At 36.1% G+C, this 15,190-nt stretch overlaps 1 protein-coding gene across 2 annotated transcripts in view; it reads right to left on the bottom strand.

Annotated features, from left to right (window-relative positions):
* The window catches only part of Gabrg2 (gamma-aminobutyric acid type A receptor subunit gamma2), an 88,337-nt gene that overhangs the window by 47,876 nt on the left and 25,271 nt on the right, over positions 1-15,190 (bottom strand). For both annotated transcript variants that reach the window (XM_006971623.4, XM_006971624.4), the window contains exons 2-6: positions 14,841-14,992; positions 13,322-13,389; positions 10,471-10,691; positions 8,008-8,090; positions 6,521-6,658 (exon numbers count right to left, since the gene is read on the bottom strand). In XM_006971623.4, the coding sequence (XP_006971685.1) occupies positions 6,521-6,658; positions 8,008-8,090; positions 10,471-10,691; positions 13,322-13,389; positions 14,841-14,992 (662 nt within the window). The remainder of the gene's footprint in view (positions 1-6,520; positions 6,659-8,007; positions 8,091-10,470; positions 10,692-13,321; positions 13,390-14,840; positions 14,993-15,190) is intronic.

Raw genomic sequence — 15,190 nt, forward strand, 5'->3', positions numbered from 1 at the left:
TGTTTTATTTTTGTTTCTTGTTTTTTAATGTTAAGTAGAAATCCAACTTCATGCCTACAGTAATCCCATGACAGTGTTCAGTTATGTTGAATGATTTCTAAGAAAACCACATGAATACTAAGAGGTGAAGCTGCTTTAGGTTATGAGTGGCCAGGACCTAGGTGTGCACACTGTCAATGAAGGTTCCAGGTTGTTCTGGTGTAGACACCAGTAAAAGCATTAAGGAGAATCAGACATTTGTTTAAATTTTAGAGTAATGGAAATAAGATGTTGTGGGTGAGGCCTGTGAGATGATGCTCAATACTGTGAGAATTTAACCCTCAGGACCTACAGGGTGAAAAAGAGAGAACCAACTCCTATGGGCTTGAATTGATTGCAACATGCGCACTGTAGCCCATGCACATCATACTAAGTGGATAAATGAAATGTATTTTCTGAAATATTGTTTATGAATTTAAAAGTCCTGTTAGAGAGAAAGAAAGCTGAGATTGAATGTAAATGAGAATAGGCAAGATCATTTCAGGCATGTATTAACAGGTGAGTTTTGTGACAAACTGAGAAACCACAGGAAACAATGCTGAAAGTTGCATGGCACTGGTGTCTTAAATATTAGAGACAATAGTGTGAGTTTGAATGAATTTTCTTCATTTTTGATGTATGCTGGGTTTTGTACAGTGGGTCTCACAGCACCATTGGGGGCACAAAATAGTGTAATAAGTAATAAAAAGCATGTGTCAGGGAGAAGGCTCATTAAATTTATGCCCTATACATGCACTCGATCCTCACAAACCATTAAAACCCTCAAATCACCGACTGTGATATCAGCATTGTTGGTAATTGTAGTTAGAGTACTGTGATTTGGTAGATTGCTATAAGCTGTTTGCACAGAGAGGGAATTCTGGTGCGTGTTGGTCGTGTTCAAGATGTTCTGCTGCTTTTGTTTAATTTACAAGGCACACACCTTAGAGGAGAGAGGCTGACAGCAGGGACATGCCTTAATAAGCTGCCGACATAGTCCAGATAAGAACAGACAAATTTGTGAACTAGGACGGTGGCAGCAGCATCAGAAAAGAGGGCAGTTACACAAGACATTTCAGAGGCACAGGAGCCTTCATGATTCATTAGGTGTGGGAGGCAGAGACATGACTCTGAGTGTTCATGCCTGGCTCACAGGGGCCATGGTGGAGCTGCTGTCAGATAATGAACCATCAAGAAGAGATGGGGTTTGGAAGGAGGATTGTTCCATCAGGATTCGTGATGATAAAGTAACGTGGCTGAAGATACTCACTAAGTGCTTCACTAATTTACCACCTGGAAAATATGTTCTTCAAGGGATGGCATGGAGGTCCTGAGAGTAAATAAGATGACTAGGGAAAGTAAATGTGAGAACTGTGAAGAAGCAGTGACTTCACTAGTGAGAAATTCCTTCCTGTACAAAGTTCTTCATCTTGTTTATAAAAAGGAGGGGTACAAGCGTTGGTGCTGGTTGTTGTGCAATCTGCCTTTTCTTCCTCTCTTTCAATATACGCAGTTTTGAGGGCACAAATATACATACCTACATGCATATAATATTATTTTAGTTTATTATATTTTATAGTAACTTCTATGCATATTAACTGATTCTGATTTGCTACTTTGGCTAATTAAAAATATTGTTCATTCAGCTAAAAATACAGAAAGGTAATATAAGGAAAAATAACACTGAGAACAGGGCTCTAGCTTCAGCCATGTTGAGTCAGGAACCACTCTGCTCTGTCTTTCCAGTTTCCCAACATTCTATAAATGAACAGCATCATTAGAGTCACACACAAAGCTCATCTCCAAAAGGTTGGTGTTATCAGCTCTAGGAATGCTCTGGACATTTTTGATGTTAGCTTGATATCAACCAGGACTATTCTAGCTTTGATATGCCAATTTTCTCCTAATTGCTCAATAAACCTCCTCCTCTAATCAAAATGATAGAGAACCCACTGGTCTTACAGCTGCTTTTGGCCATACTATGAAATCATCAAGTGAATAATGCATTCCATTCTACATTGTTCTTCTACATCTGCCTATAACTCTCCTCAGTCTCGCAGCACCTTCTATCAGTTCTTCCATGGATTTTCTAGAATTTTTTTATTTTTTATTTTTTTCCTTTTATTTTATTTTACAATACCATTCAGTTCTACATAACAGCCACAGATTCCCTTGTTCTCCCCCTTCCTTCCCCCCTCCCCTTCTCCAGCACACCCCCCATTTTCACCTACTCCAGGACAAAGCCTCCCCCCGAGGACTGAGATCAACCTGGTAGACTCAGTCCAGGCAGGTCCAGTCCCCTCCTCCCAGACTGAGCCAACCATCCCTGAATAAGCCCCAGGTTTCAAACAGCCAGCTCATGCAATGAGCACAGGACCCCCAACTGGATCAGGCCCTCTGAATAAGATTTTCTAGAATTTAAAGGAATCAAATTGTCACAAGTATCAAGCTGCCGTATTGGTGTTAATGTTAGTTTTCAATTCAGGCTTTGTTTTCAATGAGGCCATTGAAATAGAAATGCTCAGGAAACACATTTAAAAGAGAGAGAGAGAGAGAGAGAGAGAGAGAGAGAGAGAGAGAGAGAGAGACAGAGACAGAGAGACAGAGAGAGAGAGACAGAGAATAAGAAATAGAAAGAAATGGTAAATGTTAAATCTAGCCACCACACTAAAATTATAATGAAGTTGAGTTTCATTAACAGAAGTTATTGTATTAAATCTAGCATTCTCGTTCCCTATAGCTTCACTGTAATTTCCTTAGAGAGAGATTAATATTATCATGGGACTTTGGTAATTCTTATCATGTTTATAGTGATTGGATCGTTCTCTTCTGTACATTTGTCTTAACGAATGCCCATAGGCAGTCTCCACGTGACATGGCGAGGGAGGGACACTTATACTAGGGACTTACAATGCAGCAGCATCCTTCCTCTGCTACCATTTGTGCTGAACATCTTACTGGAGCAAAATGAATAAACAAAAAGTGTGCTAGTCATGAGTTTGTGGATGCTGTTTTAGGGTGCTGGTACAAATATAGAAAAATGAATGTACAGCAGAACTTGATTCCAGTTTCTCTTTCTGGAAGAGATAGCTACTGGAGATTATTTTTATATTACTTTTATATATGGGAGGCTTTAGTGCCAAGGTAATCTTGAGATTTTTTTTACCCCGCTTGAACCAAATGGAAAAAATGTTCTGGTACATGACGATCAGGAGCCCTGTGAATGAAGGAACAAAAGGACACCTTTCTCTATGCATTCAGGCACTGCTTCAACCTCATCCTTTGTTTTCTCAAAACAAAGAAATCTTTTGAAGAAACTGTGAGTGATAAAAGAGGTGCAAGGATAGGATGCTTCTGTAGTTTGGAAAATGGTGTGCTGAAGGCTGATTTCGAGATTTCAGTTTCACTTAGTCCCTGGTTCTTCTCATCTCTGAGCAACAGATACGGTACCTTCCAAATAACTCAATACAAAAATTATCCTTTGCTTTACATCTAGTATCCACTAATGAGTGAGTACATACCATGTTTGTCTTTCTGAGTCTGGGTTACCTCACTCAGGATGATATTTTCCATCCATTTGCCTGAAAATTTCATGATGTCATTGTTTTGTAATAGCTGAGTAATACTTCATTATATGAATGCACCACATTTTCTTTATCCATTCTTTGGTTGAGGGGCATTTAGGTTGTTTCCAGGTTCTGGCTATTATGATAATACTGCTATGGACATAGTTGAGCAAGTATCCTTGTGATATGATTGAACATCCTTTGGGTATATGCCCAAGAGTGGTGTCACTGGGACTTGAGGTAGACTGATTGCCAATTTTCTAAGAAACTGCCATATTGATTTCCAAAGTAGCTGTACAAGTTTGCACTCCTGCTAACAGTGGAGGAGTGTTCCCCTTGATCCACACCACCCCCCAACATCCCTCTGCATATGGGAGACAGTTGTGTATGTAGCTTGGTCTGTCTGAGGCGCCTCTGGCACTGGGATCAGAACCTATCCTGGTGCATGAGCTGGCTTTCTGGAGTTCATTACCTATGGTTTGACACTTTGCTCACCCTTGTTGCAGCAGGGAGGGACTTAGTCCTGCCTCAATTGAATGCACCATGCTTTACTGAGTCCCCAGGGGAGGCCTTACCCTTTTGAAGGAGAGGATGGGGGCATGGGCCATGGGAAAGGAAACCTGGAGAGGAGCAAGAGGAGGGATGAAAGGAGGATCTGTGGATGGTATGAAAAATGAATAAAAACAATTTTAAATAAAAAAAGAAAATTAAAAAAATTGTGTACTATAAATTTTATAAAAAAGAACCATTGGAAATCTGATTGACACTTAGGTATATATTTCAATGATTTGCCTTAATATTAATAGATAATAAAGTAAGAGCCTAATGTTTACTACTAAAATTGGGACTTATTTACATTGGTATATTAACATTGAGTTGTTAGAATACTCTGCACAGAACACACATTCAGCTTTTCAGAGTTCAAACTGGCTACACATATGAAATATTTCTCATCTCAAAATATGTCTAATTTTCTCCCACAGAGAGTTTTGAAACAATAAATCATACCATTTATATTAGTTACTTTTATATTAGTGTGCTAAGACACTGTGGCCAACACATCTTATCGAAGAGTTTATTGAGGACTTATAGATTTAGAGAGTGAGTCTGTGACTATCATGGTAAGTGTGGGAGCAAGCACACAGGCAGGATACTGGAATAGTAACTGAGAGTTTGAATATTGAAACACAACCATGAGGTAGAGCTAACTGGGAGTGCTGTAGGCTTTTGAAAGCTGAAAGCCTACCCACAATGACACAGCTTGCATTAGTTAGGGTGACTACTGATGTGACAAAACACCATGACCAAAACCAAGTTGAGGAGGAAAGGGTTTATTTAGCTCACATATCCTGAATCGTAGTCCCCTGAGGAAAGCAGAGAGAAGAAATCAAACCAGGCTGGAAGCTGGAGGCAGAAGTGGACAGGAGAAGTACTGCCTGGCCTACTCCCCATGACTTGCTTAGCAAGCTTTTGTATAGCACACAGGGCAACCAGCCTAAGAATGGTACCAGCCATATTGGGCTGGGCCCTCCCAAATCTATCACTTATTTAGAAAATTTCCTACAGTCGTACTTACAGCCCAATCGTATTAAAGCATTTTCTCAGTTAAGATTCCCTCCCCACAGATGGCTTTAGCTTGTGTCACATTGACATAAAACCAGCACATACTTCCTCCAACAAGCCTACCTTCTTAAATCTCAATCCTTCTTAAATACTTCAACCAACTGGGGACCAAATATTCCAACATGAGTCTATGTTAGCCATTCTCATTCAGACCACACTACTTACCATTAAAAGTCATGATACTTCATATAAAAATAATGATCTTCAGCTTCTCTTACTAATTAATGTCCTGGATATGTGTACTTAACAAATGTAGTTTTAGCAGCATTTAATGATTGGCAGTTCTCTAAATGCCAGTATCATTTTATGTATAATATGTATAAATATATGTGTATAGAATATACACAGACTCTCAGTGAGTAGTTCTTTTAATATATATGAAACAATTTGGAAAGTTGGACGTATCAATTTCAGATAATGTTACACTATCTATAACCCATGACAGATGCAGTCATGACTTGAGACAGGTCACGTTATGCAGTGCAATGCACATTATCTTATCCCATTTTAGAGCCAATATAGAATTATTAAATTGAACAGTGATTTCCAGACACAGCAATCCAGAATCACATATAAACTCACAGCAATTCTGATAGTGACAGCATGCATAAGGACTATGCAAACTCCAGCCAGAAGAAGGTAAATACATAATCCTTTAGATGAAGAGCTATTAGCATTTGATAGCCTCTGGTAGAGGAAGATTCGGGTTTTGTTTTTTGTTTGTTTGCTTTACAATGGGACCTCTGATAGACATCATCTTTATACATCAGAACAGACATAATTCCAACACTAGTTGTGTGACAGAAACTGGATACAAAAGGAAAAAAAATAGTAATCACCAAGTTGGGTGGGAAGAGATGAAAATGATGTAAGGGTGAGATTTGAACATTACATGAAGGTCTCAAAGACTTAATAAAAGGATTTTTAAAATATTGAATTACTAGAAAGTGAATGTGTCCTCGTCTACTTATTTATTTTTGTGGTTATTGAAAATGTTTCAATTTCAATATACTAAGGAACATAAGACCTAAAAGGAATAAATTAATTTATATCTAATAAACATTTTCTTTTTATGAAAAAAATGTAATTCATTATAAGAAATTAGTAAATAAACTACTAAACTGCTTTAAATCCAATTTGCTTTAAATTGATAGGATACATGTGTATTCATCCATGCTACTAGAATACCAAGTATCATTTTGTCTAAGAAATTAATGTGCTTCGTGGTCTTTCTGAATGGCACGTATAGATGTGCATCAAAAAGCTTTGCAAGCTACATGAATCACTTAAAAGTCTTTTCAAGAGCATCTCACCAGAAGTTGTCTTCACTACTTCAGTGGTATTCCTCAATCCAACAAATGAAAACTGATACAGCCTCCATGATCTTGTGTCACCCACTTCAACAGAACTGCGCTTCCATTGATAAACAATCTCTTCACGTGGATAACCATCTATGATGAGATGAGAACACTCTCATTAAATGCAACAGTGGATGGCCACAGACAGCAACTACTTTGTTTGAACAAGTTGTAGATGCTAAGAGAGTCTGCACTGTAAGTCATATAAGCACCGGGACTGGAAGGTACTGCTGTGGGGAAAATTAACAGAATCCTTATCACACCTTCCTGGAAAAGACTGAAAGTAACAAAGTCAAAACTGACTTTTAAAAAATCACTTTTAATTGTGTGGAATGTAAACAATAAATCATGTTCTAATTGTTGTGTCTGTACTTTATATCACCTGAGATAATACAAAAGTGTCCAGTACAAAATGAAGATTAGAAACATAAGGTTGTGTTTCATAGTGAAGGGTTCCCAATAGTTCAAGATTATGAGAGTCATGTAGACATAGGAAACTATGAGAAAGATGCAATAAAGATATTTCTCCAGTTCCTAATATCATGACCACTTACACTAACAGATATCATACTGTTCAGTATCCTCCCTTCCTGCCTCTTTTGATCTGGCTTTTGGAAATAAGGATTGCTAAATAAGTATCTCATGTTGGCCTTGAGTCTGTCATCTGCACCTATCTGGTTACTAGAATTGCAGGGCTAGTGTGTGGCAGAGAACAAGGAGAAGAGGTAATACAGGATGGTATCAGGATGCAGTTTCAACTCAGTTTTAAGATACATAGAAATTTAAAATGAAAATTAGTACGTAGAAATGCCAATGAGAACACACAAAAGAGTGTAGAGAAGTAGAAGATCTTCACCAAAAACAGTATTATGTTGACAATCAGGGCAAAGTAGTGACTTTGAGTATGATTTCCAGAGCGATCATAGGAATTTTCTTAACTATTTTGTAAAATAATTCTTAATAGTGGTTACTACAATTCCTATATCATAGAACTGTTTGGCAGTGACTATTTCCTTAGTGGACAATATTTTATGAATTAACTGTGGACTGTCCTTTTCTCAGCTCTAATAGAGCAAGGTTAATGTGGGGTAGACTTTGCCTAAGATTGTGTTATCACACTCTTCTGAGTCCACTGAATCAGGGAATTGGAGGTATAGAATCAACCATTGTGCCATTTCTATTGAGTCCAGACCTGATCTTAAAGTCCTTTCAGCAGAGACTCTGGGCATCCATTGCCTATTTTCTCAAAGTTTCCCACTCATTGAATTCTTCTGCAGAGTTTGTCTTAATTGCCACAATTTGTAATTACAATGAAGAAGATTTCAAAATCAATAACATAGCCTGATGCCACTATGCAGCGTCTATGGTTCATTCTATTAATTGATGAGACAATCAGAATGACCACAGGTGACAAGGCACAATACAGAGAGACTATTACTTACAACTGGAGAACTCCAGGGGGCAGGAGTGTTCATCCATCGGGAAGTTGTGTAACTGCAACTGGCACTCGGCATCAATTGTCAGCCTAATTAGAATGACAATAAACAGACAGAGAAAAGCACTAACATCATTTCTAAAATCCATACCGGCGTTCTTTCTAGAACAATCTGACATTCTGATTGGTAATGCAGCATGATCCTCAATGAAAAAAAAATTTTCTATGTTCCAGGTAAAAATTATTTCCAAGCAAATATTTTCACACAGCAAGTAGAACGATTTAATTCACCTCAATTCTATTTATTCAAAATATGTGATTCCTTGTTTTGTATTTTATCTTATTTATTTTTACAAATTAATTGCACACACTGGAGATTTCTCAGTGAATATATTTAACTTATTTAAGAGAACAAACTGTTTTAGGAACTTAAGCACATTTAACGTTTGCATCGAAATGAATGCTGACAGTTCTCTGATCTTATCAGCTAATTAACACGAAGCCTTCTGTTGGCAAGAACTTGCTGTTTTTAAATTGCCATAGGTGGGTTTTAAAATACCTCTGTCATGCAATGGAATTGTGTGCACTTTTACAACAGAACACTATGAAGCCATCAAATAGGATATTATAGAGTAGTGGGCTACCTAAAGACACAAAAAAGAGATGATAAATGCACATACACTGAGAGACTGGGAAAGCCTTAACCAGTGAGTCTCAGTTTGTACACAATTAAAGCCTCAAGATGCAGAGTTTCAAGTCCTGGACTGAGACTCCAGGAGTCTAAATCTAAAGAAATCCAAATGCTCTGATCACTTTTGGAGATGCATGGAAAAAGGTCACACTGAAATGGTGATGATTAGTATTTTTCAGAATGTTCACGTCTGTGAGCTGTATTTCTTACAACCTACAATATAACTGCTTAAGTGATAAAGTTGTTATTTTATAAAAATTTAATTTAAAAGACTTTCCAATTAGCATAACTTTTAATTGGGGACATTTAAACTTTTTGTAGTATAATAAAGCAATTAATGATTTTTTTCTGTGCACCTTTAATTGCCTATAAAACTCAGATCAAGTGAACTATTTCTTACTAAGAAAGTGCTGGTAGGGCTCTGCTGTATTTGAACTTACTCAAGGTCACATGACCAGGGACAAGTCTCAGGATTTGTACTTAGGCTTATCACTCCTCACAGCAGGAGGATTTAATCATTGTCTCTTTATGATTTTTCTTCAAAGAAAAGCTTGGCTTTATTCACAAATGAGATTTTAATTAAATTTTATTTTTATTAGAATTGTCTCTCAAAATTAAAGTGATATTATTAAAAAAGACAATACAGATAGATTGCAGATATAAATATAGACTCAGAAATATATAGCTCTATAGACATGTGCACGTACATATATAGACACTTATAGCTCAGATAAGCAACTAAGCTAAAATCATCTTTCTCTATATTCATACATTATCTCAAGCCTTAAGCAGATAATAATTGGTACTTTTAGGATGTTTCCATAATTAAACACTGTAGTGCTTCCTCAAATTAATAAAACTCAAAAATGACTACATTAAAAATGATAACAAGACCTGAGGTAGGCTGAATGATTGCATATTTCAAAATCCAGAATGAGCTCTGATTTAAAATACAGACTTTGATTTTCACATTTCTCATTCTAGTCATTACCTTTTCAGTAATTTAATAAATTCCCAATGACTTTAAAATCAACACAATGGGTTACTTTTACAGTTGGAGCCATTTTTCACAGCATCTGACCTAACTCTGGTAAAGGTTTGGGCCCTTGTAAAATATTATGGTATATATATATATATATATATATATATATATATATATATATATAGTATTAAGAATTATAAAGCATAAATATATTTTACTGGTACCTATTACATGCTAAAATCTAGAGGCATATTATTTAAATTTTTGCTAATATACAAGTAAATTTTACGTCTGGCATACTTCCATATCATGCCCTCTGGTTAGCATTTTACCTATCACTCTTTTCACTTCTAACAAACATGTGGGGTAAGATTCTTACCTGACAGCTAAGAATTACTAGCTATAGTTCAAAAACATTAAAGAATGGGAGTTAAGTTAGTGGGAGGTAGGGAGAAGTGTACACAGCCCAGGAAGTAGTGGTTCCATCTTTCCTAATAATTTATATCTGTGCTCACTTAATTCATCCGAATAGAAAATACAACAAGGGAAACATCATGCTTGTTACATGGAAAAGAACATTGAGATAAATTCTAGGACCAAGTCCTTTCTCATACACCATCCAATAAGTTCTGTACATAGAAATTTTACAGTTGCCCTAGTTCATGTGACAGCAAGCTAGAAAACAAAGAGCCACACACTTCACTTTCCACCCATACTTCCTTCCTTCCTTCCTAAAAGCATAGGGTTCATGGCATTCTTTTATTTCCACCAAGTACTCCTTTTCCCCCAAATAATACCTTAAGGTGTAGAGAACTCGACCATCATTCCAAATTCTCAGCATCCTGTTGGGAGTGGTGATCCAGTGAGCATCAGCCTTTTTGGAGTTCCTGAAGAAAGTGTCTGGAATCCAGATTTTCCCCACCATATTGCTATTCAACCGGAGAACTTTAATGGTACTGTTAAATTTCAAACGTCTGTCATACCAGGTTTGGGCAAAAAAAATATCAATTGTATATTCCTGTTTTAAAAAGAACAGAGGATTTAGTGTTTGTGCTGCTCAGCCCCATGCTTATTGCCAGGATGAGATGACAATGTTGTTTAAGTTTTGAATAGACCAAAAGGAAGAAGGAGCTTTGCTGATGAGGTCACTACCATATCTGTCTTAGACACCAGTTGCATATGGTTTTGATTTCTGACCAGATAGCCAATCCCTGATAAATGCCTTCCTTCACACCCATGTAAAGCAGGGAGGCAGCTCACTATTGTTGGTGAGGGATGTAAGTAGGTGGTACCCTGGCCATCATTATCTCTGCTTCTTTGTCCTGGATACCGGTAGCAAACTTTCTGTCCCACTCAAACCCTTAGCAAGTATCTCTAAATGTCTCCTAAGAGACTAAGTGTTCCAGGTTTGCTATTGCAGAGTAAACCAAAGTCCTGAGCATTCAAGTGGCACTTAAATGGAGATTTGTAGGTTCAGCTGCTTCATAATAAAAAAAGGGTTCTAAAGATCTCAAATGGTTACTTTTGTAAGAATACAAGATATGCAAAATGCTTTGCCCCTGACAAATAGCAAACATGAAAGACAGCTTCCTAGAATTTATGGTTACTTATTTCATTTTCTCTAAAGCATATAAAAATAAATATCATACTTAATTAGCTACACAATGCTTTTATTTGTGAGTTAATTAGAATTAAGTAATTTTATTAAAATATTAGTGATGATTCATATACTGAATTAATCTCTCCCATGTTATTAAATGTAATAACAACAAGTGAATGCATTGATTCACCTCAAGAGCCTATCAGCTATAGTGGAGGTTGGTGACTTCAGCCAAATGTAAGCAACTACTGTGGGAATTCAGACCTGCATGCCTGGAATCAGAATACTGATCTAGTATGGCTACCACACTCACAGGTAGTCTTGAGAAAAAAAAAATACTTCTTTATTATTTGAGCTTTGTTATCCTCATTTTAAAAATGAAAAACTACTCCTAATATATGGTTATTTAATGCCTTCATGCCTAAAATACTGGGATGTTTTGCATTTTGACTTTGCCATCAGTATGACAGTGGATGATAAAAAAAATCCTGCAGCCATTGTGTGTATGAGTGTGTGTGTGTGTGTGTCTTTTGTGTGTTTCTGTCTGTGTGTGTGTCCGTGTGTGTCTGTGTTTGTGTGTGTCTGTGTATACCTGTATGTTTCTCTGTGTGTCTGTCTGTGTCGTGTGTGTGTGTGTGTGTGTGTGTGTGTGTGTGTGTGACTCTTCAGCAGTTTTTTACTCTGGGTCAGTCCTCTGGCTAAATGCTTTATGTCAATATACCAAAGAATCAAGTCTTATAACAAGAAATAATATCTTAAATTATATAGTATCCTCATGTTTCTGAATAATCATCCCTGATCCACGTATTACTTTATACCTTGATTGGTTCAAAATAGGAAAAACAGAACAAATAGAATCAACTTAGAGTTCTTAGACTATGGAAAATTCACTCAGAAGGGCCCCTCACTTCTCCAGCACCCTAAAAGCAAGAGACAGCAGAGGAGGCATTGTTTGTTCAGGACTACACACACCATCAGGATTCACTTCTCTGGCTGCTTCCACAGTGTTCTGGACTCTCCTTGTCTGTCCACTGTTTATGCCCTGCCACCTTATACACAATTTAGTTCTCTGCTTGAAGCTTTTTTAAAAAAAATTTAAGAGAACAAATAATTTTATGAACTATATTTTAGCTAATTAATGCTGAGCTGAGAAATAAAATGACACAATAAATGTGGACATATTTTAGTACCGAACAAAATAAAAATGAAAATGCAAAGGTGTAGAAACAGCATGTTACAAAATGAAGAGACAGTTCCCAGAAACCATCATTCTGATACAAAGTTAAGCCCTAACTCTGAATACACTGCCAGCAAAGACAACACAAATTGTACTCACACAGTCATTAAATACTAAGAGTTTTTGTCAGAATACTAAGAATGTAACAACTGAGAATTATTTTTATGATTATGTAAGTTTTACATCATTGAAGTTTTATATCACTGTGTATATATATCTGCAAAGAATAAATTTATTCTAGCACAGCAAATACCAATTATCAATCATAATATCACCATAATTTATTATATTGTTATACTATATTTTGCTTGTACTGAAATAGTATTTTTCTGCTATGTATTTTAAAGGCATTTATGTTTATTTTATTTTACCATATTATTTATATTAAAATATACTATAAGTTTATTCCCTTATATTGTTGTGCTATAAACTAAATGAAGTTTTTCAAATCAGATTTACACTGAAAATATTATAAATATGAATATTTCTCTGAGAAATATTTCTAGTTTGAATCAAAGTATTGTTCCTATAGCATTAATCTTCAAAAAAGTTTCATATTTTGTTGTAGGTGGTACTTAAGAGGTATACAGTAATTGTTGGATTAATATGATATTACAATTATACTCATTAATTTCATTTCTAACCATGTTTGATTTTTATGACAAAAATCCTTAAATTTTTAACAGCTTCAAGTTACATGAAAAAATAGGTCTTTAAGGTTGCCTTTTATTTGCAAATTCTTGGTTCCCTTTAAAAAATATATTCCTTATTATTTCAAAGCTAAAACTAGAAATTAGACTATGAAACTTACCATATTGATAGCATTCACTGGGCCAATGCTGTTCACATACATATCTGTGTGAATTAATGTTGGTTTCACTGCAAAGAAAATTATAGGAATACGTGTTTGTTTGGTTTTTTGTTTGTTTGTTTTAACCAGGAACAAAAAGACATTTTTTTAGTCTGTTTCTTAGCCTATGCTCCTTTAGCTGCATTAGAAATGGTTTACTCAGGACTAATTTACTACTAGTTGATATTTTAGATTTTCATCATTTCTTTCAAAGACATATCTCTTTTTTAAGCATGTTGTTTCAAAAAAGCAAGTGTGATAGTTTTTGGCTTTTCTTTGTGAGAGTATACAAAAGTAAAGAAATCAAAAAACATTCTTTCGGTTTGCGTTTCTATAGCGTTCTCAAAAAATATCCTTAATTTTATCAATTTTCCCCTCCAAGATCTTGAATCTGTTTGTACCTGCTGACCCCATTTGATTTATGTGTATTGAAACATGATTAATGAGCTTTTGAGGAACTATGTATTAGAAGTTCACAGTAGACATAAATAACAATAATGCAATGTTGTTCTTGCTGATTCTTTTATCACCACTTTGCCCTCACGCATCTCCAACCAACATCAAATCAAAATCTTTACTAATGACCTACTGGATGCTGTAACTGTGTGGATAGTAAAAGGGAAACCATCAAGAAGTCCATTATACAACAATCTGTCAATCAGAACTAATATTAAAAATAGGTGGTGTAACAGTCAAGATCAAATTAATGTGATCTATTTTAATGTAGCATTTAATGAGCAGAAGATACATGAGATCGTTCTGGGCTTTAATTCAAGCATACTTGTCTCATCTTTATTCATTTTCCTTGAAAGTACCATGCCCAAATGCTCTGTGGCAGATGGAATTCTTCATCAGCACTGACATCCACACCCTTTCCTTCCTGTGAGGGAGGTTACTTTGTTGTCTCTTGACTTTGGAGTTGGTGAATCTTACTTGGACACATACTATCTAGACAAAAGTGAATGTGACAATCCTAAGCCCAAACATTGAGCCTCATGATGTTTCACCTCTCTTGTTCTTTTTTATTTCCATGGAAAGGATTCTCACAGCTCACAGAACATGCTGGTTCTATAGTAGAATGAGAGACCATTAGACCTAGTTTGGCTTAGCCTAGGTTAGCCCATCCCCCACTATGGTGCCAAATACTACTTATTGCAAATATCACTGAAATTTTAGCCGGTTGTTACATAGTTTTGTGTACCCATCTTCTCTGCTAGTCTTCATCAGAAGTTTTTATAAAACAACAATTAAAAAAAATAAAGTCTTTGAAATATCCAGGAAAATATCTAGCAGGTCTGTAGCTTCACCATTGCTACCCTCAGGCTTGAATGCTATTTATATACCCTTTCTTTATATTTAAAATTATAGGATTATAATTTTAATCTTCCTGGCTCTTGAAATATAATGATGTGTTATTCTCATTAAGTAACTAGGGCTGGTGTAGCCCCTCTTCAGCACAGAATCCAAAGCTTCCTCATACCTCCTATATCAGGACGAAGTTTGTTGTCATACCCTTCCAGTAGGTTGTTTAAGATGACAGTGACGTCACCCTCGGGAACTTTTGGAGTCAACACCCATGTTTTATTAGAAGCATAGTCTTCATAGTCATCATCTGATTTTTGGCTAGTGAAGCTAAGAAAAGAAAAATATTGGTCACTAAACACATAGATTACACCTGAGTTGACTTCTACCACAAACCAACAAGAGCAAAGGAGGGATAAAGCAGGATTGTGGGAGTCTAGGAAAAAGTTTACTTAATGGTTAATCGAACCAATTAAACTGTACAGATGGAGATTTAAATGTATTACAATGTTTCCTCCAGTTTTCCAG

The sequence above is a fragment of the Peromyscus maniculatus genome, chromosome 8, assembly GCF_049852395.1.
Source record: "Peromyscus maniculatus bairdii isolate BWxNUB_F1_BW_parent chromosome 8, HU_Pman_BW_mat_3.1, whole genome shotgun sequence".
NCBI lineage: Eukaryota > Metazoa > Chordata > Mammalia > Rodentia > Cricetidae > Peromyscus > Peromyscus maniculatus.